Here is a 27173-nt window from a genome sequence, read left to right as displayed (position 1 = left end):
TTTTTCCCTTTGCTTGTTCTGTTTCTTAAATTCCACATATGAGTGAAATCATAAGGTATTTGTCTTTCTCTGATTGACTTATTTTGCTTAACATTATACTGTCTAGCTCCATCCATATTGTTGCAAATGGGAAGATTTCATTCTTTTTTTGGCTGAATAATATTCCATTGTGTATGTGTGTGTGTATGAACACTTGGACTGCTTTCATAGTTTGACTATTATAAATAATGCTGCAATATACATAGGGGTACATGCATCCCACTGAATTAGTGTTCTTGTATTTTCGGTGTAAAAACATAGTGTGCAATTGCTAGATAATGAAGTAATTCTATTTTGAACTTTTTGAGGAACCTCCATACCGTTTTCCACAGTGACTGCACCAGTTTTTATTCCCAAGAACAGTGTAAGAAGGTGCCTTTTTCTCTCCTCCTTGCCAACACTTGTTTTTTGTCTTTTTAAAAAAAATTTTTAATATTTATTTATTGGAGAGAGAGAGAGAGACAGAGAGAGAGAGAGAGAGAGAGAGAGAGAGAGAGAGAGAGAGAGAGAGAGAGAGGGAGCAGGGGAGGGGCAGAGAGAGAGTGAGACACAGAATCCCAAGCAGGCTCCAGGCTCTGAGCTGTCAGCACGGAGCCCGATGTGGGGCTTGAACTCATGAATCGTGAGATCATGACCTGAGCCAAAGTCAGACGTTCAACCAACTGAGCCACCAGGTGCCCCTTTTGTCTTTTTGATTTTAGCCCTTCTGACAGGTGTGAAGTGATATCTCCCTGTAATTTTGATTTACATTTCCCTGATGATGAGTCATATTGAGCATCTATTCATGTGTCTCTTGGCCATCTGGATGTCTTTTTTAGAAAACTGTCTATTCATGACTTCTGCCCAATTTTTAATTGGATTATTTGTTTTATTGGTGTTGAATTGTGTAAGTTTTTTATATACTTTGGATACTAACCCATTATCTGATGTATCATTTGTAAATAACTTCTCCCATTCCACAAGGTTGCATTTTAGTTTTGTTGACTGTTTCCTTTGCTGTGCAAAAGCTTTTTATTTTGATGTGGTCCCGGTAGTGTGTTTTTGCTTTTGTTTCCTTTACCTCAGGAGAAATAGCATGAAAGAAATTACTATGCTGTTGTCAAAGAAAGTTAACTGCCTGTGTTCTTTTCTAGGATTTTTATGGTTTCAGGTCTCACATTTAGGTATTTAATCCATTTTGAATTTATTTTTGTATATGGTGTAGGAGAGTGGTTTACTTTCATTCTTTTGCATGTTGCTGTCCAGTTTTCCCAGCGCCATTTTTGAGGAGGCCGTCTTTTTCCCATTGGATATTCTTCCCTGCTTTGTCAAAGATTAATTGACCTTATGATGGTGAATTTATTTCTGGATTTTCGATTATTCTGTTGATCTGTGTGTCTATTTTTGTGCCAGTACCACATTCTTGATTACTACAGTTTTGTAATATAACTTGAGACGCATAATTGTGATGACTCCAGTTTTGCTTTTCTTTTTCAAGATTGCTTTGGCTACTCATGGTCTTCTGTAATTCCATACAAATTTTAGGATTGTTTATTCTACTTGTATGAAGAATGGCTATTGGTATTTTGATAGACATTGCATTAAATATATAGATTGCTTTGGGTAGTATAGACATTTTAAGAATCTTTGTTCCTCCAGTCAATGAGCATGGAATGTCTGAGATCATGACCTGAGCTGAAGTTGGACGCTTAACCAACTGAGCCATCCTGCATTTGTTGATTTTGATGAGAGTTTTGTGCCTTCTGGACCTAAATATATGTTTCCTTCCCATATTAGGAAATTTTTCAGCTATTATTTTTCTTCAAATAAATTCTCTATCCCCTTTTCTCTCTTCTTTTTGTAGCTCTCCTAGAATACAAATGTTATAACATTTGATCGAGTCACTGAGTTCTCTACGTTTATTCTTGTTTTGCATAATTCTTTTCTCTGTTTTGTTCAGCTTGCTTACTTTTTTTTTTAAGTTTTTTAATTTATTTTTGAGAAAGGGAATGAGCTCAAGCAGGGTCAGGGCAAAGAGAGGGAGAAAATCCTAAGCAGGCTCCACACTGTCATCACAGAGCCCGACACAGTGCTGGATCCCATGAACAGTGAGATCATGACCTGAGCCAAAATCAGGAGTCAGGTGTTTACCCAACTGAACCACCCAATGCCCCTCAACTTGTTTACTTTCCATTACTCTGTCTTCTAGGTTGCTAATTCATTTCTCTGCTTCTTCCATGCTGCTGTTCATTCCATCAGGCATGTTTCTCATTTAGTTTATTGTGTCCTTTATCTCTGCTATATTATTTCTTATCTGTTACAAGTCTGACTCATGTCTTCCACTCTTTTCTCAAGTCCAATGGGTATCCTTACGACCATTGCTTTAAATTCTCTATCAGCCATGTTATTTATATCTGTTTTGGTTAGATCTCTAGCTGTGGCCTTTTCCTGTTCTTTCATTTGGGATAAACGTCTCTGTCTCCTTGTTTTGTCTGTCTTTCTGTGTCTGTTTCTGCGTCTTCTGCTCTTGAGACTAGTGACTTTATGAAGAAAAGCTCCTGGATTGTCCTTCAATGCAGTGTTCCCTGTTCAGCGTAACATGGCAGGTCAGAAGAGTATCCTATCTGTGTTGCTTACACCCTATTACTGTGTCTGAGTTATTTTTCCTTGCAGTGCAGATAACTGCACTGACTCTCTGCCTGTTTGGAGCTGTGTTTGGTCTCTGTGGTGTTAGTGGGACTCAGCTTATGGTAGTGTGCCCACCTGATAACTTGATAGTGGAGTGGCAGTGTTAGCAAAATTGCGTTGGGTCAATAGTCCTGTGCTGAATCCCCTAAACAATGGGGATGCTGGGGAATGTGCACCAGGATGGCCAAGGTATGAATTTGGGAATGGCTGGGTCCTGTGTTATGGTGGCTGGAGCACATAGTGCAGCAGATGAGTGTGGAACAAGGGAGGTGCTGTGCACCTGATGGGTGAGTGGGTGAAATACATGACATTAACAAAAATTTCCCTCATCCCAGGGCTGAGGCTAGCAAGCTTGAGGCAGGTGAATCCTCATGGAGAACTCATGGATATGAGTTCAGGATATGATATCAGGTTAGGTAGCAAGGGTCTGTGCAACGCCACTTTTTGCAGGTGGCTCTGTGTTTATGCTGGGGGGGTGGTGGGAGATGAAAAATAGCTCCTGCCAGCTCCCTTGTTTTCAGAGAAGTCTCCCACATGCTCTGAGGTCACTATGAACAGGTCTTTCTCCCTTTGGCTCCCTCGTGTTGTGTAAACTGTTTTTATGTTGCCTCTCAGTGTAGGCTGTTGTCTCTTTAAGGGCACTGACCAGGTGACAGATATGTCACCCTCCCAACTTGTCCAATAGTGAGTCAGGTAACTTTTTTAGTACCAGGCTCCAAGTCACATTGGTTTTACAGAGTCATGGATTTCAACCCCTCTAGTTTTTGAAGCCAAATGTTATGGGGATTAGTCTTCCCCATGTGAGCTCCCTAGTGAGAGGGATCTTTTTTCTGCCCTCTCTCCACACATAATTCCTTCCCTCCTGTGGGCAGCCTCCCTCCACCGTTGCGACCTTCCAAACCTTTCAGATGTAGCTTCTTCTCTATATTTAGTTGTGGAGTTTGTTCTGCCAGTCTTTGAATTACTCTTGGATTTATTGACTTGAAAGTGGATGATAATCTAGTTGTAAACATGGAAAGAGGTGATCTTAGGATCCTCCTACTCCACTATTGTCCCAAGCTCCCGCCCTTTGTTTCTTAGTCCTTGTTTTCATTTGCTTTTGAGAGACTCTTTTATTTACATTTGTGAACAGCATATTTACAATGCTACCATACAACATGGGTAATTTTGTATTTTTCCACACATTTTGCTTCCATTATGTTTTGTTTCTTTGTATCATAACTAGATATTTTAGTGATGTGAGTTATTTATTCTTCCAATTTTTAAATACTTGATCCACCAGAGTGGCTCAATCAGGTAGGCATCCAACTCTTAATCTCAGTTCAGTTCTTGATCTCAGGATCGTGAGTTCAAGCCCTGCATTGGGCTCCACACTGAGCATGATCTCTACTTTAAAAATAAAAAATAAAAAGGAGGGATTTACTTAATTTTTTATCATAGCCCCTTTAATCAAGCTCTTTAATTGACAGTATGAAATAACAGATAAAGCATTGTACAAATTAGATTCCCTTTTAGAGTCTTTATTAAATTTCTGAAATGTCTTTTTATATTAAATTATTAGTTCATCTAAACAGATTGTGAAGTTAGAAGCAAAATTCTGTTTTTGTTGAAGTTATTCTATATACTATATAGCAAAGTAGTGTTAGAAAAACATAATTCAACAGAGTTAATTTGAAGATCTAATTGGCTTTATTTAACAATTCATGAATCGGACATTATGCCATTTAGCAAGTAGAGGGCAACTCCAAGAGTTGTATAAAATGGAAAGTTTTTATAGAAAAGGTGGGTGCTCAAAAATTATAAACAAAAGGAAAGAATAGATTGTTCCAAGTAGAGTCTCTTTTCCTTAGGGGGAAGAACTGTGGATTTTATCTTGCAGATTACCTCATCTTCCTTTGGGGAATGGAGAGTGCCTTTGTGGAGACTCATCAGTGTGTCTAACAGAAGATTCCTTCCTGACCTGTTAAGACTTTTGGGGGGAAGTTGAAACTGCTATTAGATTAGGTATTAAGCTTTGTTTCACTGGCTTGGTGTCTTATTCTAAGTGACATCATTTTGGGCCTATTGTTGTCTTTCTAATAGTAGGAAGCACTGTTTATGGTACTGCCTTGGAATTTTAATTGAAGATCATTTAAGTGACAAAGTTACATAGAATTTAATAGTTCAAAAGCAAAACGCTGAAAGTATCAATTCTGGTTTCACCTTTAAAAAAAAAATCTTGATAATAAATGTCCAAATTTGGGGCAAAATACTCTTAAGATTTTTTTCCCCATAAAATGTAGTCTTTAAAGTAGTTATTCCCAAAATGCAGCCTGAGAGACATCCACCTGAGAATCACTTTAGGAGCCATTATTTTAAAAGTCTAGTTTCGGGGCGCCTGGGTGGCGCAGTCGGTTAAGCGTCCGACTTCAGCCAGGTCACGATCTCGCGGTCTGTGAGTTCAAGCCCCGCGTCAGGCTCTGGGCTGATGGTTCGGAGCCTGGAGCCTGTTTCTGATTCTGTGTCTCCCTCTCTCTCTGCTCCTCCCCTGTTGATGCTCTGTCTCTCTCTGTCCCAAAAATAAATAAACGTTGAAAAAAAAAAAGTTTAAAAAAAAAAAAAAAAGTCTAGTTTCAAAAAAAATACATAAATATTTTAAAAAAATAGGGCACCTCGGTGGCTTAGTCTGTTGAGCATCTGACTCTTGATTTCAGCTCAGGTCATGATCCCAAGGGTTGTGGGATAGAGCCCTGTGTGGGACTCTGCTTAAGATTCTCTCTTGCTGTCTCTCTGCCCCTCTCCCCTACTCATGCTCTCCCCCTCTCTTTCTTGCTCTAGAGAGAAAAGAAAGAAAGAAAGAAAGAAAGAAAGAAAGAAAGAAAGAAAGAAAGAAAGGGAAAGAAAGAAAATGTGTAGACATTCTTTTGAAAGCCCAGTTTCTTTAAATTACAATTTGTCAAGTTGGTGCCTGGAAGCCTGAATTTTCATCTAGCAAACACTCATAAGTATGTTAGATTTTAAGAACCGAGGTCAAAACCAAAGTTTGGACTACTTTTTTTCTTTCCTTTTCTTTCTTTATTTACTCAGCATGTATAATTATGTTCTTTTTGTGTTGGGTGTTCATTTTCAAGAAATCCTCTAGGCACTAATCCCATAATACATATGGAGAATAGAATCTTACTACAGCTTGTTCATCTGATTTTAACTTTACGAAACAGATTTTTAAAAAGATATGAAAAATATATGGAAAAGCAACTCCTAATCTATGTTATTCTATCCTGATATTTATTTTACCTTAGGAGTGGTACTGTTTGAATGAGTAATACATATCATTTCACATTACAGTTAAGTATCTCATTTTTTACCATGCCTTATGACTCTTTAAACCTAATTATGAATGTAAGGGAGGAGATAAAATTTTCTCTCTATACATCTGAGTTCTTGGCTGAGACTTTCTGTATAAAAGAGAAGAGAAATATAAATAGAAGCTTATTAAAATGAATACTTCATGTACAGAGTGGAGATACCCAAGAAAAATGATTAAACTCCCTGAAATGGCCTAATCCACCATCTTAAATACTATCTTCAGCTAAACGAAAGAAAGAAAGAGAGGTTCGAACAGTAATAGGAAGTTATCAGGAAAAGCATTGTAAACAAGAATAGGTGGTTAATGCAAATTTAGGTCATTGTCTTCTCTATTCATACAAGTTGTGTTTTTCAGTCATCCCTCCCTTGTAGGTACAGAGCGGGAGACACACAAAGAAATTCCCTTTATACATGTAAATTTTCCCCCCAAAATTATAACTTGTACTCCATTTTCACAGCCTTTTCTGTGTCTGCTGATTGTCAAAAATAATCACCTCAGAGGCACCTGGGTGGCTTGGTCATTTAGGCATCCGACTCTTGATTTTGGCTTGGGTCATGTTCTTGCAGTTATGGAATCAAGCTCTGTGTCTGTGCTGACATTTTGGAGCCTGCTTGGGATTCTCCATCCCCCACTCTCTCTCTGCCCCCCGCCCCCCCCCAACACACACAGTCTCTCTCTGTCTCTGTCTTTCTCTCTCTGTCTTTCTCTTTCTCTCATTTCAACAACCTTCACAGCATCTTCACTAGAAGTAGATTCCATCTCAAAAAACCACTTTCTTTCCATATCCATAAGAAGAAAGTCCTCATCTGTTAAAGTGTTATGAGATTATAGCAATTCATCACATCTTCAGACTGTACTTCTAATTCTAGTTCTCTTGCTATTTTCACCACATCTGCAGTTACTGCCTCCAGTAACATCTTGAATCTTTCAAAGTCATCAAGGAGGGTTGTATCAACTTTTTCCAAACTCCTGTTCATGTTGATACTTTTACCACTTCCCAGGAATCACAATGAATGTTCTTAATGGCATCTAGAATGGTGAATCCTCTCTAGAATGTTTTCAGTTGACTGCTCAGATTCATCAAAGGAATCATCATGACAGCTGTAACCTCATGAAATGTATTTCTTAAATAATAAGATTTGAACGTCAGAATTACTCCATGATCCAAGGGCTGCAGAATGGATGTTATATTAGGCAAGAAAACAACATGTTATATCAGGCAAGAAAACAACATGCCTTACATCTCTTTTTACATTTTTTTCCACCAGAACTCTTGAGGGACCAGGTTCATTATCAATTAGCAGTAATAGTTTGAGAGGCATCTTTTTCTCCAAGCAGTAGGTCTCAGCAGTGGACTTAAAATAGTCTAAACCATGTGGTGATCAGATGTGCTGTCATCCAGCCTTTGTTGTTCCATTTGTAGAATATAGGCAGAGTAGATTGAGTATAATTCTTAAAGCCCCTAGGATTTTTGGAATGTAAGTGAGCATTGACTTCAACTTCAAGTCAACAATTGGGTTAGCCCCTACCAGAGCTTATCCTTTGAAGCTTTTTTTTTTTTAAATTTTTTAAATGTTTGTTTATTTTTGAGAAAGAGCATGAACTGCAAAGGGGCAGAGAGAGAGAGAGGGAGACACAGAATCTGAAGCAGATCTCATAACCAGATGACTAAAACTGTCTCCATATCAGTAATAAGGCTGTTTTGCTTTCTTTATCATTCATGTGTTTCCTGGAGTAGCACTTTTAATTTCTTTCAAGAACGTTTCCTTTGCATTCACAACTTGGCTAACTGTTTTGTGCAAGAGGCCCAGCTTTCGACCTTTCTCGGCTTTCAACATTCCTTCCTCACTAAGCTTAATCATTTCTAGCTAGCTTTTGATTTGAAGTGAGAGATGTGAGACTCTTCCTTTCACAGGAACCATTAGAGGCCATGGTAGGATTGTTAATTGGCGTAATTTCAATATTATTGTGACTCAGGGAATAGAGAGGCCCAAGGAGGGAGAGGGAGAAGGATGGGGGGACAGCTGGTTGGTGGAATAGTCAGAACACACAATATTTGTCAATTAAGTTTTACATCTTCTATGGGCGTGGTTTGTGGTACCCCAACACAGTTAATGATAGTAACATCAAAAGATGCCTCATCATTGATCACCATAATCAAATATAATTATAATGAAAAAGTTTGAAATATTGCAGGAATTATCAAAATGTGGCACAGAGACATAAAGTAAGCAAATGCTATTAGAAAAATGGCATCAATAGACTTGCTTGTTACAGAGTTTCCACAAACCTTTAATTAAAAAAAAAAAAACAACACTTAGCAAACCACATAAATGAAGAGCAATACAATGAGGTATGCCTGTATAACTTAATCTACAAGGATAAGGAAAAAGTTCTGCTAAAACACACATCTCTTTAAAAGAAATAAATAATTGAACATAGGATTTCAGTCTGACATTTGTATATGTGGGTTTCTTTACTGAATTTAGTTTCTCATTAAGATTTAAAGTCTATGTATCTAAAAGTGTTCTTTAAAGGAGTCTGTTCTAGAACAAATTGGTTACCTACTCTAAAGATAAACCTATATCCTTACTCTAAATATACAAACTGCTTTTAACTTTAAAACTGGAAACTTCCAAAAAAAATTTTTTTAACTGAAAACTTTTAGTCACACAAATTCTCAATCAAGAGACATCCTCTGTATGCAATTGCTATATAAATGCAATCACAAAAAATTGAAAATGAAATTCTTTGTGACAGGATCATAATTATTTAATTGCTCTTAATAATTTTGTGGCATATTACATTTAGAAAATCTAGAATTATTCTCCTAAATAAAATAGTGTTTTATTATTTTGAATACAATGATAAAATGTACTTTTGAAGTTAAAATATTCAATTTAATTCTTCTTAGGTAGTACCTAGACAGTTGTACCATTATTGAGTTATGGCTTTGATTCTTAATAGATGATTTAGACTTAATTTTCTTGAAACATTGGACCATTCACCCTAACAGATTCTTTTGTAGTGAGAGCCAAAGGGTTTGAACCACTTACTGAGTATAGTTACTTCTGTATATCCAAATTCTGTGAGTGTGTTATTGGTTTTATAATGGAATGTTACACTACTATAAATTCTTTGGAAAATGCTTGAAATGTAAGTACATTAAAAAAATTTATATATATATATGTGTATATATATATATATATATATATATATATATATAGCAAAAAATTGTTCCAACAATTATTTTCCTATGTACAAATTTTATCTAGAGCTCAGTTTTCCAAGAGTATGAGATCCACTCTTTCCTTAATGGGAGCATGAGATTATGGTAATATACTTATACTTTTTAGTTTGAATTGTGTTTTATTTGAGGACGTGCCATCAAATTTTATTTTCTACTGGATTGTGTCTATAAGAGGAACAACCAATAGCAAAAACCTATGGAATAACATTAGCAACTGTCTAATTTCATCCATGTTGATAAATATCCCAATTTCCAGAAATCACCTTTAGTTATTTAACTATATGATCTTTATTTGTTTTTATGTTTATTTATTTTGAGAGAAAGAAAGAATGTGAGCAGAAGAGGGACAAAGAGAGGGAGAGAAACACAGAATCCAAAGAAGACTCCTGGCTCCAAGCTGTCAGCACAGAACCCAACGCAGGGCTTGAACTCACAAACTGTGAGATCATGACCTGAGATGAAGTCGGACACTCAACCAACTGAGCCATCCAGGCACCCCAACTACACTCTCTTTAAAGTAAAGAGATGCTCAGTAGAAGATTTGAGATTTTAACCTAGAAAAGTAACCAGATAAAAACTATTTAGAGCCTCATTTTTTAGGTAAATCATCTAATGGCATAGGTATGCCATCTCTAACTATGCAGATTCAGAAATACATTCTTTTCAGTGATTCCAAGTTGATCAGAACCTAAGATATTTTACTCAAGGCAATAAAGCTCAAGGAAAATTTTTCCTGTAAATTAAAATGTCAGTTTATTAACATGTATTGAGAAATTGCTTTCCTGTTCTTGTGGTCACCCTAAGGAGGCAGGATGGACTCTTCTATTCAAAATTTGTTTTGGATATTAAGAATGATGATGCCAGCATTCAAACATTAAAAATGGAATCAGACTCTTTATTATACACCTTACTTTGCTTCCATTGTTTATTTTTGTATTCAGCACATTATCTCCTTAGCTAAATTAATCCTTCCATTTTTTTTTAATGTTTATTTGTTTATTTTGAGAGAGAGAGAGAGAGAGAGAGATCATGAATGGGGAGGGATAGAGAATCCCAAGCATGTTCCATGTTGTCAGTGCAGAGTCTGATGCAGGGCTCGATTCCACGAATATGAGATCATGACCTGAGTGAAATCAAGAGTGGGATGCTTAACTGACTGAGACACCCATGTGCCCCATCATTTCTTATACTTAAGACTCGTTGGTTTGGGAACCTTTCTTTTTAAAATGGCTCCTTATTTCTTAATTGATACTTTCTTAAAATTTAATAGTTCTTAAAAGGCAGTCATAATTCTTTATTAAGAAATCATGTGATAAGATAGCTGGGAACAGTAAGAAAATATTTAGAATTTCCTAAACTTGATGAAATAGTACACTCATAGCTCCCCAAACTGGTTTTCTATTCTTCAGCTGCCTAGATCTATCACTAGAGGTATGTTCAGTTCTTTCTCTTCTTAAAGCCAGATGCCACATAGTTGAAACAGGCTGCTTACACCTGTTTTCTATCAGAGACTACTCGGTCTAGCTCTTTCTAGGTCTCAGTATGCATTGAACCATTGGGACATGAAGAGAAAAATCCCAGAGAGGAGGTAACTTGAGAGAAAGACCCGAGAAATCTGCATACATGTTACCCTCACACACTAGCCATCCCCTAAAGTGTACTTCCACAGGATGCCACTCCAGAATACCCAGCAGAAATTTGTAGTTGGAGGAGAAAGAATAAGGCAGAGATTTCAGCATTATTGTGGTACTCAGGAGACAGATCAGAGTTGTGCCTTGTCAAGGTGGAAGAATCTTGGTAAATACACTGTCTGGGCTTATGGTGACCTCCAGAAGTACACCCCCTAGTAGTAAAGACCATACCCTAGTAATAAGAACAAAACTGAAATAAACTTGTTCTTACAAAACCTAAAACCAAGACTTAAAGGGAATGAGGTATCTGCTGGTACTCAATGTGCCTTGGCTAAAGAAAACTTAACCTAATTTCCACCTGGGTGAATTTATCATCTAAAGCTTCTATAGCTTCTTCACAATTAATTTCTGGAATCCAATGAAAAATAAAAGGAGTGCTGAGAAAACAGTACCAAAAAAAAATTAGGAATACAATCCACAGGTGATCATATGTTGATGTTATCAGAAGGAGATTTTAAAATAGCATTGACTATTCAAGAAACTCAAGGAAGTGGTGGACAACAGAAATGAAAAGATGAAAATTTTCAATGGAGAATTTAATCTATTAAAAAGAATCTAAAAATACTAAATTTTAAAAGAGTCTGCTGACCACTTTAGAGCTGAAAAATGACATATCTCGAATTAAGAATTTATTCAGTTGGTGTAATATAGTAGCAAATATACAAGAAAGCAAGATTAGGGAACCAGGAGATTAAAAAAAATTCATACTTCTAATTAGATTAGCTTTTCCAAACATCAGAAGTATTCTTATCCTTTCCTGTATTTATGCTAGTTTCCTCTCTCTTCCCCTTTCTCAGTTCATAACTTCTCTCTCCCCAACTGTGTTTTTTTCTATCTATTGTTTCAATTTTTTCCCCACATATCCCTATTGAAGATCTGTGTCCCTATGTTAGTAGCAGACAATATTAGGAAATTTAGTTAAGTGGCTCATTAATAGGTGCCTTGAAGGCTAACATAGGCAAAGTCACACTACATGAAGTGTGAAAAGGTCCACGTAGAAAGGCACCAAGGAAATTAATCAGCAAGTAGAAGGTAAAGATCCAGTATAAAATCTGGAGTCCCAAAGAATCCTACATCCCAGAAAGTTACTGTAGCAAACAGACCCTTACTTCCAAAGAAGTTTAAATTAAGAAAATGGTCTGTGAACCCACTGTAGAAAGCAAAACCAGGTAACCATAGCTGTAGCATAGAGTTACTTAGTGGTATGGTCCATACACACAGAATTGGCCATGGCTCATTTCCTGGAAATGTACGCCTTTGTCATCGTTAGGTATAAGCAGCAATACCAATGACCCCAAGCCAGGAAACATCAGTAATTTGTAAATTACTACTGCCTTGAAGCCATACTGATCTCAGAATCCAGGGATGTTTAAGTTGGTTCAGCTATGAGTATTGGAGGGCCTTTGAGAACAAGAAAACATACCAGTCATTATACCAGATGTTGGTGCATAATTGCTCTTTGGTTTGGGTTTATAAAACTAAGTAATATAAAAGTTATTTATTTCTCTTAGGATTAGGTCTGCTACCGTCGGATAAATCTTTTTTTTTTTTTTAATTTTTTTTTTCAACGTTTATTTATTTTTGGGACAGAGAGAGACAGAGCATGAACGGGGGAGGGGGCAGAGAGAGAGGGAGACACAGAATCGGAAACAGGCTCCAGGCTCTGAGCCATCAGCCCAGAGCCCGACGCGGGGCTCGAACTCACGGACCGCGAGATCGTGACCTGGCTGAAGTCGGACGCTCAACCGACTGCGCCACCCAGGCGCCCCTTTTATTTTTTTTTTTAATTTTTTTTTTTTTTTTTTTTACCGTCGGATAAATCTTAAATTTGGCTATGTAGGCCTAAAGGTTGGGATTGTATGCTATTCCTTAGAAAGAGATATAGAATATTAGCTTGTAAAATGCTTTAATTTTGTTAAAAAATTTTTTCTTGATGTTTATTCATTTTTTGAGAGACAGAACAAGCAGGGGAGGGGTAGAGAGAAAGGAAGACACAGAATCCAAAGCAAGATGCAGGCTCTGAGCTAGCAGCACAGAGCCCTATGCAGGGCTTGAACTCACCAACCACAAGATCATGACCTGAGCTGAAGTCAAACGCTTAACGAACTGAGCCACCCAGTCACCCCTAATGTTGTAATAAAATATGTATCTTTGTGAGTGTGTCTACATTCCTACGTTATTTTAACCTGTTACCAAACCCTGCCTACCTTAACATGAATTTTATTCTTCAAACAGTAGATAAGAAAGAATTTTTATCTGCAACTGGATTTTGTTTCAATATTAAAAGCTTATATATCCAGTATTTTTTAAAAATTTTAGATTTATTGAGGTATAACAGAAAAACAAGTTTCAAGACATGTAAATTACATTATGGTAACCTGACAGATGTATACATTGTAAAATGATTCCCCCGCATATATTTAACACATCAGCATCTCACATATCTACACTTTTCTGGTGTTTTGTTTTGTTTTGTTTTGTTTTATTTTGTTTTGTGACAACATCTGAGTTCCACCGTCCCACCAACCCTCAGTCATAAACACTGTATTATCAACTGTTGTCACAATGCTTTACCTCAGGTTCTCAGACCTTATTCATCTTCTAGCTGAAAGTTTGTACCCTTTTGCCAGCCTCTCCCTGTCTTCCCTGTCCCTTAGCCCTGGCAACCACTTTTTTTACTCTGTTACTATGAGTTTGGTGCTTTCTTTTTTTTTCTTTTCTTTTTTTTCCCCCAAAGATTCTATTTATAAGTGTTACCATGCTTTATTTATCGTTCTCTGTCTGGATTATTTCAGTTAGCATAATGTCCTTGCATTCCACCCAGGTTGTGTCAAATGGCAGAGTTTTCTTCTTTCTCAAGACTGAATTGGGGCGCCTGGGTGGCGCAGTCGGTTAAGCGTCTGACTTCAGCCAGGTCACGATCTCGCGGTCCGTGAGTTCGAGCCCCGCGTCGGGCTCTGGGCTGATGGCTCAGAGCCTGGAGCCTGTTTCCGATTCTGTGTTTCCCTCTCTCTCTGCCCCTCCCCTGTTCATGCTCTGTCTCTCTCTGTCTCAAAATAAATAAACGTTGAAAAAAAAAATTAAAAAAAAAAAAAAAAAAGACTGAATAATATTCCATTGTATATAAATACCACAACTTTTCAGTTCAACCACTGATGGGCACTTAGGTTATTTGTGTACATTAAAAGCTTTTAGACTTAGCTTTGGATCTATTCTTGAATGTTATTTGCCTCAGAACTTTGAAATGTTAGCTAATATTATTGCTCTTGCACTAAAATCTTTTCATTAACCTTCTTTCCTAATTTTTCTCTACCTGGGTTTTGCTTGTCCCACAGAATTGAACAATCTTGATCTTTATTTTTCATTAATTTGCTTTTATGTTCAAATATCTGAACACCAGGACAGAAACAAAGTCACTTCCTATGTTTCATTTACCTTGTCTCCCTTTGACAGTCTTTATTCCAGTCACAAGAACATTTTCCTAAGTAATTCACACTAGTTTTCTTTTCGAGTGTGATTGATATAAATATAAACTTGCTTGAATATTCTAGGATTTCTTTTTTGTTGTTGTTAATAGCAGTAGTTAAGCGAAAAATACATAAACAAAACAAGATTTTCTTAGTGGAGGCTTGCTAAAAGTCCAAACTTCCTTTTTATCTTTTCCTCTTTAATTTTGCTCAGCATTTAATTTTTTTTTTTTAACGTTTATTTATTTTTGAGACAGAGAGAGACAGAGCATGAACGGGGGAGGGTCAGAGAGAGGGAGACACAGGATCTGAAACAGGCTCCAGGCTCTGAGCTGTCAGCACAGAGCCCAACGCGGGGCTCAAACTCACAGACCGCGAGATCATGACCTGAGCCGAAGTAGGCCGCCCAACAGACTGGGCCACCCAGACGCCCCAATTTTGCTAAGCATTTAAAACTTAGTAGTATAAGTTAACTGTTTTAGGTATTTGTGTCTTTTTTCTCTTTGAATAGTCACGTCAGAAGGACTTAGGTCTTTTTGTCCTTCTCTTATGGTTCACAATAATAACTACTTTTTCTAAAAAGGCAGTGTTGTTGTGGTATAATTCACACTGTTAGGTAAATTCATCCTTTTTACACGTATAATTCTTTAAGGTGACAAATGCATACAGACATATAAGTGCTCCCACAACCAATACAGAACATTGGGGCGCCTGGGTGGCTCAGTGGGTTAAGCGTCCGACTTCGGCTGAGGTCTTGATCTCATGGTTCATGGGTTCGAGCCCCACATCGGGCTCTGTGCTGACAGCTCAGAGCCTGGAGCCTGCTTTGGATTCTGCGTCTCCCTCTCTCTTTGTTCCTCCCCTGCTCTGTCTCTCTCTCAAAAATAAAGATTAAAAAAATAAAAAAAAAACACAGAACATCATCCTCCAAGATTCCTTCATGCTGCCCTCCTCCTTCCATCCCTAGACTCTGATGTGTTTTCTGTCTCTATTGTTTTGTGTTTCTCTGGATGACCTAAACAAGGAATCACATGGTTTGTGGCTTTTGGGCTTGGCTTCTTTCATTTAGCAAAATGTGTTTGGATTTCACTCATGTTGTTGTGTATAGCAATAGTTTGCTCCTTTTTTATTGATAAATGGTATTCTATTACAAGGATATACCATGATTTTCATCCATGCACCCATTTAAGTACGTTTGGGTTGTCTTCATATTCTGGGTATTATGAACAAAACCACTAAAAACATTCATTTAGTAACTTCTTTTTAAATGACTACTGCTTATTAAAAATGGGGCATTATAAGGTAAGTGTGAAAACACAAGTGCTAAGACACCAGAGACCTGGCTTCTCATACTATTTTGCATCCAGTTAACTACCTGTTAAGTTGAACAGATAATTTAACCTCTCTGTTCTTACTTTTTTTGTAAAATGTGCATATTTTATGCCTTCTTCTAGCTTTAAAATAGCATGGTATTGTGATGTATAGTAAGGCATTTACTCTTGTGCCAAGAGAACTTATAAATGCTCACATAAATATTTCTAAAATTAAGTTATATGAATTAAGTATAACTAATATTTTAAATTACAGGTTATTTTGTCTCTAAGTTCAGTCACAAATGATTGGAAAATAATAGTTTGCTTAATGAATTTTAAAGGTCATCATAATCATGAGCTTTTAACCATGTAATCCAATTGATTTTACATCAGAAAATTATTTTGTTGACTCTTAAGTAAATATTTGATAAGTATTTTCATTTAAAATATGTCAGCATTTATTTATGTACTTATGTATTTATGTATTTTTTATTTATTTTTAATGTAGATGGGTCTAGGAAAGACAATCCAGGCAATTGCAATTGCTTACTTCTATAAGGAGGAATGGCCGCTTTTAATAGTGGTCCCTTCATCTCTGAGATACCCTTGGACAGAAGAAATGGAGAAATGGATCCCAGAGCTAAGTCCAGAGGATATCAATGTTATTCAGAATAAAACTGATATTGGGTAAGAACAACTTTTTAATCTTTAAGGGGGAAAAAAGCCTTCTCACATGTAATTAGTAAATGCTAATGTTTAGAATGATGTATAACCTATTAGCCATAATTTAGCACTAAGAGAGTAGAGTGGAGAATTTTATTTTACATTTTAAAATCTGTATTATTTATCTAAAACCCAGCAGTATACTTAATGCTTTAAATTCCTTTTTGGGGGGCGCCTGGGTGGCTCAGTCGGTTGAGCGTCCGACTTCGGCTCAGGTCATGATCTCACAGTCTGTGAGTTCAAGCCCCGCGTTGGGCTCTATGCTGACAGCTCAGAGCCTGGAGCCTGTTTCAGATTCTGTGTCTCCCTCTCTCTCTGCCCCTCCCCCGTTCATGCTCTGTCTCTCTCTGTCTCAAAAATAAATAAACGTTGAAAAAAAAAAATTAAAAATAAATAAATAAATAAATAAATAAATAAATAAATAAATAAATTCCTTTTTGGTGTATTTTTAAAATAAATGTAAATAGGTGTACTTTGAAAGATTTATGTAATATATCTACTTTATATATACTTTAAATGTACTTAAAACTCACTATTTTGGGGTTCAAAAATACATTTCACAACTTTTCAATGATTAATTTGAAGTTTATGAGCTTTTATTGTCTGCAGCAATGGTAGAGTTTGCTTTCCAAATTCTTGGTTGATATGCAAGTTTTATATGTCACTCAAAATGAGTATTTACCAGTTTTATTTTCTTTATTACATTAATTTATAATTTTAATACTTTCTAATTGAAAATATTTGTTTTGAGATTATTTCAAGTTTCTCCTCGAAAATAAATCATAATGTAACTACTTAGGTTTTTTTTTTTTTTTTTTTTTCATTTGTTTTCTAGCCATGGGGATAAACCAATCTATTCGTATATTGATGATTTATTACATTGTATTTATAAGTGAATTACACAAATTATCACGTTTCTAAAAGTTCAAAATAACCAATTTCTGACCCTCAAATAACAGGTAGTATATATATTTGAAATAAATGTCTGTTGGGGCGCCTGGGTGGCTCAGTCGGTTAAGCGTCCGACTTCGGCTCAGGTCACCATCTCACGGTCTGTGAGTTGGAGCCCCGCGTCAGGCTCTGTGCTGACTGCTCAGTGCCTGGAGCCTGTTTCAGATTCTGTGTCTCCCTCTCTCTCTGACCCTCCCCCGTTCATGCTCTGTCTCTCTCTGTCTCAAAAATAAATAAATGTTAAAAAAAAAAAAAAAAAAAGAAATGTCTGTTAATACTTAGATTTTTTTAAATTATGGTATTATTGTACTGTGTTGTTTTCTCTAGGATTGTTAATGGAAAGACTATTTGTAACAATGAAGTTGGCATTTGTGAATGTCCTAACAAAATAGTTGGAGGCTTTTTCTCTTTTGACCTTTGAACTATTAAGTCTATAAAATATGTCTTTATGGACCTAAGGAAATTTGGACAGTATTTTCATGGTCAAAGTAAAATTTTGGTAATAATTTTAAATTTCCTCTTGTCCAATAAAACTGCATAAAATTTACAACTTAAGGATTTAGAGAGTGTAGGCCTTTGTATGCACATTTTGTTAGCTATAGTTTATTTAAAAGTTTACATTTAATTTTCTTAAAATATATATCTTCTCTCATCTTTTATAATATTTAGGTCATCTAGTTTTGCTTATTATTTAGGAAATACTGTTTAGCAATTAAATAGAGGCCAATATTTTTATTTGGATAACATTTGGTATCTGTTAGAATGTATTACAACCCAGAGTATAACTTTTCTGGAGGATCTCAGTTTAGGAAAAGAAAAACTTACCATTGTCTTCCAAGTACTTAAAGAAATAGCTTTAAATGTATATGAACATCTGGCAACATGCATTTACCACAAATACATGTAACTCCTTTGGGCATATGTCAATTATGCCTGAAATGTTCTGCAGTGGACTTTCAAGCTCTTGTTTTTTGTATACGGTTCTCAGTATGCCTAAGTTAGTTAGTAATATTAACCCTATGCTTTTCTTCTGTCAGCTTTTCTGGTGTTTGATTATAACAAGAAAATCCTAAGTCTCTATATTAACTAGATTTATCCAGGGCTTAAAACGTAGTTGACATTAAGAAAAAAATGTAAGTGTTGTAAATATTTATGCATCCAATATGAGAATACCCAAATATATAAAGCAATTATTAACAAATTTAAAGGAAGTACTCGATAGTAATATGACTACAGTAGAGGAGTTTAACACCTCACTTACATCAGTGAATAGATCATCCAAACAGAAAATCAACAAGAAAACAGTGGCTTTGAATGACACACTGGACTAGATGGATTTAACAGATACATTCAGAACATTCCATCCTCAAACAGCTTAATACACATTTGTTTTCTAGTGTATTTGGAACATTCTTAAAATAGATCACATATTAGGCCACAAAACAAATCTCAACAAATTGAAAAAGATCCAAATTATATCATGTATCTTTTCTGACCACCATGTTATAAAACTAGAAATCCACAACAGTCTGGAAGCAACACAAATACATGGTGGTTAAATAACATGCTACTAAATAATGAATGCGTTAACCAAATCAAAGAAGAAATCAAAACTTACTTGGAGAGAAAAAATGAAAACACAGTGGTCCTTCCTGTCTCAGGTCCTCACTTCCAAGATGACTAAGGAAAGAAAGAATAATAGGCCAAAAGGGGCCACAGCCACATGCAGCCTGTTTGTTGCATCACCTGTGCCTGTTGCGTTCCCAAGGACAAGGCCATCAAGAAGTTCATTATTCAGCACATAGTAGAGGCCACCACTGTTGAGGACGTTTCCAAAGTGAGTATCTTCAATGACTGTGTGCTTCCCAAGCTATACATGAAACTACATTACTGTGTGAGCTGTGCCATACACAGCAAGGTGGTCAGGAATTGCTCTGGTGATGCATAGATGGAATGAACACCCTCACCCTGATTTAGACCTGCAGGTGCTACTTCGCAACCACTACCAAAGCCCATGTGAGGGGCCAGGTCCTTAAGGACTGAAGAAAACCTGTTTTCTAGAGGGGCACCTGGGTGGCTCAGTCAGTTAAGCATATGACTTTGGCTCAGGTCATGATCTTGTGGTTTGTGCATTTGAGCCCCACGTCGGGTGCTGTGCTGACAGCTCAGAGCCTGGAGCCTGCTTCAGATTCTGTGTCCACCCCTCTTCTGCTCACGCTCTGTGTCTCTCTGTCTCTTGATAATAAATAAATGTTAAAAATTTATGAAAACTGTTTTCTGGAAAAAAATAAAATGGAGATTATATTTAAAAAGAAAAGAAAACACAATCATCCAAAACCTTTGGGATGTGGCAAAACCAGTCCTAAGAGGGAAGCTTACAGCAATACAATTCTACCTCAAGAAGCAAAAAAAAAAAAAAACAAAAAAAACTCAAATAAACAATCTAACTTTACACCTAAATGAGCTAAAAAGAACAAAATCCATAACCAGCAGAAAGATATTATTATTAGAACAAAAATAAAAGAAATAGAAGCTAAATAATAACAACAACACAATAGAACAAGTCTGTGAAACCAGCAGCTGGTTCTTTGAAAAAATGAATAATATTGATGATAACCCTCTAGCCAGACTTAAAAAAAAATCAGAAATGGAAAAGGAGAAATAATAACCAACACCACAGAAATACAAAAGATTATGAGAGATTATTATGAAAAATTGTATGCCCACAAATTGAACAACCTAGAAGAAATGGACTAATTCCTAGAAACATATAATCTCCCAACACTGAGTCAGGAAGAAATAGAAAATTTGAACTGACTGATTACCAGCAGTGTAATCAAATCAATATTCAAAAAAGTGAAACAAAAGTCCACATAGCTTCACAGGAGAATTCTACCAAACATTTAAAGAGTTAATACCTACTCCTCTCAAACTATTCCAAAGAATAAAAAAGGAAGGAAAATTTCCAGATCATTCTATGAGGCCACCATTACCTTGATACCAAACCAGACAACGACACCACCAAAAAAGAGAACTACAGGCCAAGATTCCTTATGCGCATAGTTGCAAAAATCCTCAACAAAATACTAGCAAACCAAATCCAACAATGTATGTTAAAAAATCATTCACCAGGATCCATCAGAATTCATTTCCAGGAGCCAAGTGTAGTTCAGTGTTCACAAACCAATCAACTTGTTACATTACATCAATAAAGGATTGGGGTACCTGGGTGGTTCAGTTGGTTGAGCGTCTGACTTCGGCTCAGGTCATGATCTCACAGTTTGTAAGTTCAAGCCCCACATGGGGCTCTGTGCTGACAGCACTGAATCCTGCTTGGGATTCTCTCTCCCTCCCTCTCTTTCTCTCTCTCCCTCCCTCCCTCCCTCCACTCATGTTCTCCCTCTCAAATAATCTTTAAAAATAAATAAATAAAAGGATAAGAACCATATTATCATTTCAATAGATGAAAAAAAAAAGCATTTGACAAACTACAAGATACATTCATGATAAAAATCCTCAACAAAGAAGGTTTAGAGGGAACATATCTCACCATAATAAAGACCTTATATGAAAAACTCACAGCTAACATCATCCCTAATGAGGAAAAAACTGAGAGGTTTTCCCTAAAGGTCAGGAACAAGACAGGGATGTCTACTCTCACCATTTTTGTTCAACATAGTACTGGAAATCTTAGCCACAGCAGTCAGACAAGAAAAAGAAAAGGCATCCAAATTGATAAGAGGTAAAACTTTCACTGTTTGCAGATGACATGATATGCTATATAGAAAACCATTAAAGATACCACCAATCTGATAAATGAATTCAGTAACATTACAAGATAGAAAATGCACTTCTATACACTAATAATGAAGCAGCAGAAAGAGAAATTAAGAAAATAATCCCAGGGGCGCCTGGGTGGCTCAGTCGGTTAAGCCTCTGACTTCAGCTCAGGTCATGATCTCACGGTCCGTGGGTTCGAGCCCCGCATCGGGCTCTGTGCTGACAGCTCAGAGCCTGGAGCCCGTTTCAGATTCTGTGTCTCCCTCTCTCTCTGCCCCTCCCTTGTTCATGCTCTCTCTCTGTCTCAAAAATAAATAAACGTTAAAAAAAATTAAAAAAAAAATCCCATTTACAATTGCACCAAAAATAGTATGATACTTAGGAATAAACTTAACCAAAGAGGTGAAAGACCTGTACTCTGAAAATTATAAAACAATGATGAAAGAAATCAAGGACAACACAAAGAAATAGACATTCCATGCTCATGGATTGGAAGAACAAATATTGTTAAAATGTCTCTACTACCAAAGCAGCCTAAACATTTAATGCTGTCCCTAACAAAATACCAACAGTATTTTTCACAGAACAGGAACAAACAATCCTAAAATTTCTGTGGAACCACAGAAGATCCTGAATAGCCAAAACAGTCTTGAAAAGGAAAAACAAAACTGGAGGGATCAAAATTTCATACTTCAAGTTACAATACAAAGCTGTAGTAATAAAAATAGTGTGGTACTGGCACAAAAATAGAAAACATAGATCAATGTAACAGAATAGAAAATCCAGAAATAAACCCACAATTATATGTCAATTAATCTTTGACAAAGGATACAAGAACATACAATCTGTTCAACAAATCATAGACAAATTGGGAAAACTGGACAGCAGCATGTTAATGGACTACTTTCTTACATCATACAAAAAAATTTACTCAAAATGGATTGAGGACCTAAATGTGAGACCTGAAACCATAAAAATTCTAGAAGAGCGCACAGGCAGTAATTTCTCTAACGTTGGTTGTAGCAACTTTTTTCTACATATGTCTCCTAAGGCAAGGGAGATGAAAGCAAAAATCAACTATTGGGACTATATTGCAAAAATAAAAGCTTCTGCACAGTGAAGGAAACCATCAACAAAACTAAAAGGCAACCTACTGAATGGGAGAAGATATTTGCAAACAACATATGTGATCAAGGGTTAGAATCCAAAATATAAGAAGAACTTAACACAACATCCAAAAAAGCAAACAACCCAACTACAAAAGGGGAATAAGACATAAACAGACATTTCTCCAAATAAGACAAACAGATATCCACCAGTCACATAAGAAGATTCTCAGCATCATCCATCATCAGAGAAATAAAAATCAAAATCACAATGTCACTTCACACCCGTTAGAATGGCTAAAATCAAAAACTCAAGAAACAAGTGTTGGCGAGGATGTGGGGAGAAAGGAACACTCATGCCCTGTTGGAGGGAATGGAAACTGGTGTAGCCACTGAGGAAACCGGTATGGATGTGCCACCAAAATTAAAAATAAAACTACCATATGATCTGGTAATCACACTACTGGGTATTTACTGTAAGAATATGAAAACACTAATTCAAAAGGATATATGTATCTATGTTTATTGCAGCATTTTTTTACAGTAGCCAAATTATGGAATCAGCCTATTGTCCATTGATGGATGGATAGCCCATCGATGAATAGGATACTATTCAGCCATAACAAAAGAATGAAGGGGTGCTTGAGTGGCTCAGTTAAGCATCTGACTCTTTATGTGGGCTTAGATTATGATCTCATGGTTGTGAGATTGAGCTATGCATCCGTCTTCTTCGGATTCTCTCTCCCTCTCTCTGTTACTCCCCTACTTGTACTTTCTCTCTCTCTCTCTCTCTGTCTCTCAAAATAAATTTTAAAAAAACTTAAAAAAGAATGAAATCTTGGCATTTGCACCAACCTGTATATAGTTAGTATAATAATAAGCGAAATAAGCCAGTCAGAACACAAATAACATACCATCTCACTCATATGTGGAAACAGATGAACAAAGGAATAAAAAAAAAAAAAAAAAGAGACAAACCAAGAAACTGACTCTTAACTGTAGACAATGAACAGATGGTTACCAGAGGGGAGGTAGGTAAGGTGGGTGGGTAAAATAGGTGAAGGGGATTAAGAGTAGAACTTATCGGGGCGCCTGGGTGGCTCAGTTGGTTGAGCATCCGACTTCGGCTCAGGTCATGATCTCACGGTTCGTGGGTTCAAGCCCCAAGTCGGGCTCTGTGCTCATAGCTCAGAGCCTGGAGCCTGCTTCTGATTCTGTGCCTCCCTCTCTCTCTGCCCCTCCCCTGCTCGCGCTGTCTCTCTCTGTCTCTCAAAAATAAATAAATGTAAAAAAAAAAAAAATTGAAGAGTAGAACTTATCTTGATACTCACTAGGTGAGCACTCACTAGGAATTGTTGAATCACTATATTGTACACAACTGAATACAACTAATATAACACTATGTTAACTACACTGGAATTAAAATTTTAAAAATAAATTAAAACATTTTTTAAATGCAATTGTTGTATTGTTGTATTGTAATATTTAGGAGCTCTGCCTTTTCTCTTAGGGGGTAGAGAACTGCAGAAGACTGACTGTCCTGTATTTTTTCGCTGATGTTATAGAAAATGCTAAAGTAATGTATTTTATTGTTTTTTCATTTATTTGTCTAACTATTTAATTCTCCAAACTCACTAGGAGCATAACACTGCATACACAAAGATAAATAAGACATATTTCTTTGTCCTCATTAATTAGCAAAGGATAAATATGTAAATGAAAAATTTCGTTATAGCGTGGTAAATAATAATATAGATGTATGAATAATTACATAGTCCAAAAGTTAGAGATCTCTTGAGCCCCGTGTTACTCTGTATAAAGTGGTACCCTCTCTCCTTTCCCATACTTCATCACCCCATGGCTGGGAATTTTTGTTGTCATGGTTTCAAGGACTCCGCTGGTCTTAGTAGGACAGTCTAGGAATATGAAATGCCCTGCTGTGCACTGGACAGCCCTTCAATACTAAGTAGTGTCTTCAAAATCCCACTACCACCTGGGCTGAAAAATGCTGCTTGCTGTCTTCTCTGTGGGAAGGCTTCAATAAAGATTCAACTAATATTTGAGTATCCACTTTATCCACAATTCTAGATGTCTGGAAGCAAATATTCTCAGAAGTAATATCCTAATCCTAGTAACATGTGGCTTGGTAGATGTCAAAATCTTCCAAAGACAATTTACCCAAAAATTTGGTTTTGGTTAACCAAAATTTTAAATTTTGCATTCTCGCTTGTCATATCTGAAAACTCTAAAATCTTAAGAGAAATTGAGTTTCAGCAGTATTTTTCTTTATTTCCTCTGAATTTCTTCCCAAAGAGTTGTATTGTTTAAGATAAATTGGTTACTGAAATATTTTTAAATATATGGATTTTTTTTCCCTAGGAGAATATCTACAAGCAAAGTGACAATTCTAGGTTATGGTCTTTTAACCACAGATGCAGAGACTTTGATATGTGCATTGAATAATCAGAATTTCAAAGTTGTTATAGTGGATGAATCACACTACATGAAGTCCAGGAATGCAACCCGCAGCAAGATTTTACTACCAATAGTACAGACAGCCAAACGAGCCATTCTTCTTACAGGAACTCCAGCCTTGGGAAGGCCTGAAGAGGTATTAGAATCCTTATACTTTGGCTTTAAAAATATATATCATTCACCTATTTTGCAGTGTTTAATTTTAAATTAGTTGCTTCAAATGCTAGAAGAATACTTTGGGAACTTCTAGATGGCTATTAATGATTAAATACATCTTTTACTATGACTGTCCTCTCTATTTATATGTGAACCTTTCCTGTGCTTGCACATGTATATAAAAAAATAGTTTTTACTTTTGGCATAAGGTTTTCATATTTAGTGTAAAGTTGTAATAGTCACCACATTTATTGTGGTTCTGATATGGTTTTAATCTTTACTTATCCAGTTTGTTGTTTTACATTTTAAGCTCCTTGGGATTGGATTTTAATCTATTTTATATCTTTTGTATTGCATTACAGAACTTCTTTCTATTTCTCTTTTACTTCAAAATCCATGGTTGGAAAGATAGAGAGAAACTAGTACTTATGTTCAGATTAGATAGGGTAATTACTTAGAATGGAGGAATAAGGTATTTGTTTGATACCCCATTTAGCCTTACTATTCTTAGAGCCAAGTAGAGCATAGAGTAATTAAAAAAGAAATGATGGATGAAATTCTTATGAGTCTGTAAGGGTCACTGTAACCTAGAGAAGTCCTTTCTATTAATGAACACTGAGTCATAGAAAACAATGTGCTTTTTGTCTTGTAGTTGTAAGAATTAAAGGAAATACTAGTTTGAAAGTATCTTGCTGTGTGTCCTGGCACATGGTAAGCACTTAGCATAAGTAGTAATTGTTATCTGATTAGTAAGCCAAGACTGGGAGATAGCTATTGGTAAGGTGTACTATGTTAATTGATTTCAGATGTTAAACCAACCTTGCATTCCATGATAAATCTCACTTGACTGTGTTATCATCCTTTTATTTGTTGCTGGATTCAGTTTGCTTTATTTTGTTAATGATTTTTGTGTGTTTATTCAGAAGAGATATTGATCTATAGTTTTCCTGTTATATCTTTGGTTTTGTTGTCAAAGCAATACTGGTTTCATTGAATGAGTTGGGAAGTATTCTCTCCTTTTCTGTTTTTTAGAGGAGTTTATGAACCATTGGTATTTGTTTTTAAATATTTGGTAGAGTTTAACAGTGAAGCCATCTGAGCTTGAGTTTTCCTTTGTGGGTATTTCTTAAATTAATGATTCATTCTCTTCACTGAATATATGTCTGTTTAGATTGTGTATTTCTTCTTGAGTCAGTTTGATACTCTTTGTCTTTCTAGGCATTTTTGCATTTTATCTAAGTAATCTAACTTATTAGTGTACATTTGTTCATAGTATTCCCTTTCTTCCTTATGAGGTTGGTAGTAATGTCCCCTCTTTTATTTTGGATTTTAGTAACTTGAGTCTTCTCTCTCTTTTTTTAATTTGGGTAGTCTAGCTAAAATTTTCTCAATATCTCAGTCTTTCCAAAAACCAGTATTTGGTTTCATTGATTTTTTTTTCTGTTGTTTTTCCATTCTCTATCTTGTTTATTTGCATTCTAGTCTTTATTATATATTCCTGCTGTTTTCTGTTTAGTTTACTCTTTCTTTCCCAATGTCGTAAGGTAGAAAATTAGGTTATTGATTTGAGATTGTTCTTCTTTTTTAACATAGACATATACTGCTATAAATTTTACTCCTTGGAAAACTTGTTGTCAATTACTTAGAAAGTTAAAACCAGAGTTACCATGAGACCTAGCAATTCCATTTTTAAGTATATACACAAGAAAACTGAAACATATATTCACAAAAAATTATATAGATACAGATGTTCATAGTAGCATTATTTGTAATATCCAGAAAGTAGTAAGAAGCCAGTGTCCATAACTGATGAATGGATAATGAAAATGCAGCCATAAAAAGGATGAAGTACTGATACATTCTACAACATGGGTGAGCCTTGAAAGCACTATGCTAAGTGAACAAAGTCAGACACAGAGGCTACGTACTGTATGATTCTATTTATGTGAAATATCAAGAAAGGCAAATTAATGGAAATAGGAATCAGATTGGTGATTGCCAGGATTAGGGAGAGGGAGAATAGAAAATGACTAGTAATGGGTATGGGCTTCCTTTCTATAGTGATAAAAATATTACAGAATTAGATAGTGGTCATTGAGGCATTTTGTGAATATATGAAGAGCCAGTGAATTATACACTGTAAAAGTATGAACAATAAAAGTGATATATGAATTATTTCTCAATGAAGCTGCTAATTTTAAAAAAACAC

At 36.0% G+C, this 27173-nt stretch overlaps 1 protein-coding gene and 1 pseudogene across 1 annotated transcript in view; both read left to right on the top strand.

Moving 5' to 3' along the window:
- ZRANB3 (zinc finger RANBP2-type containing 3) overlaps positions 1-27173 on the top strand; it is a 302090-nt gene that overhangs the window by 163034 nt on the left and 111883 nt on the right. The window contains 2 exon segments of the mRNA XM_032594393.1: positions 16282-16460; positions 24713-24944. Of these exon segments, the coding sequence (XP_032450284.1) occupies positions 16282-16460; positions 24713-24944 (411 nt within the window).
- LOC115521723 lies at positions 18786-19467 on the top strand (annotated as a pseudogene).

This window comes from Lynx canadensis, chromosome C1 (assembly GCF_007474595.2).
Source record: "Lynx canadensis isolate LIC74 chromosome C1, mLynCan4.pri.v2, whole genome shotgun sequence".
Lineage (NCBI taxonomy): Eukaryota > Metazoa > Chordata > Mammalia > Carnivora > Felidae > Lynx > Lynx canadensis.
This window is presented reverse-complemented; position numbering and strand designations above follow the sequence as displayed.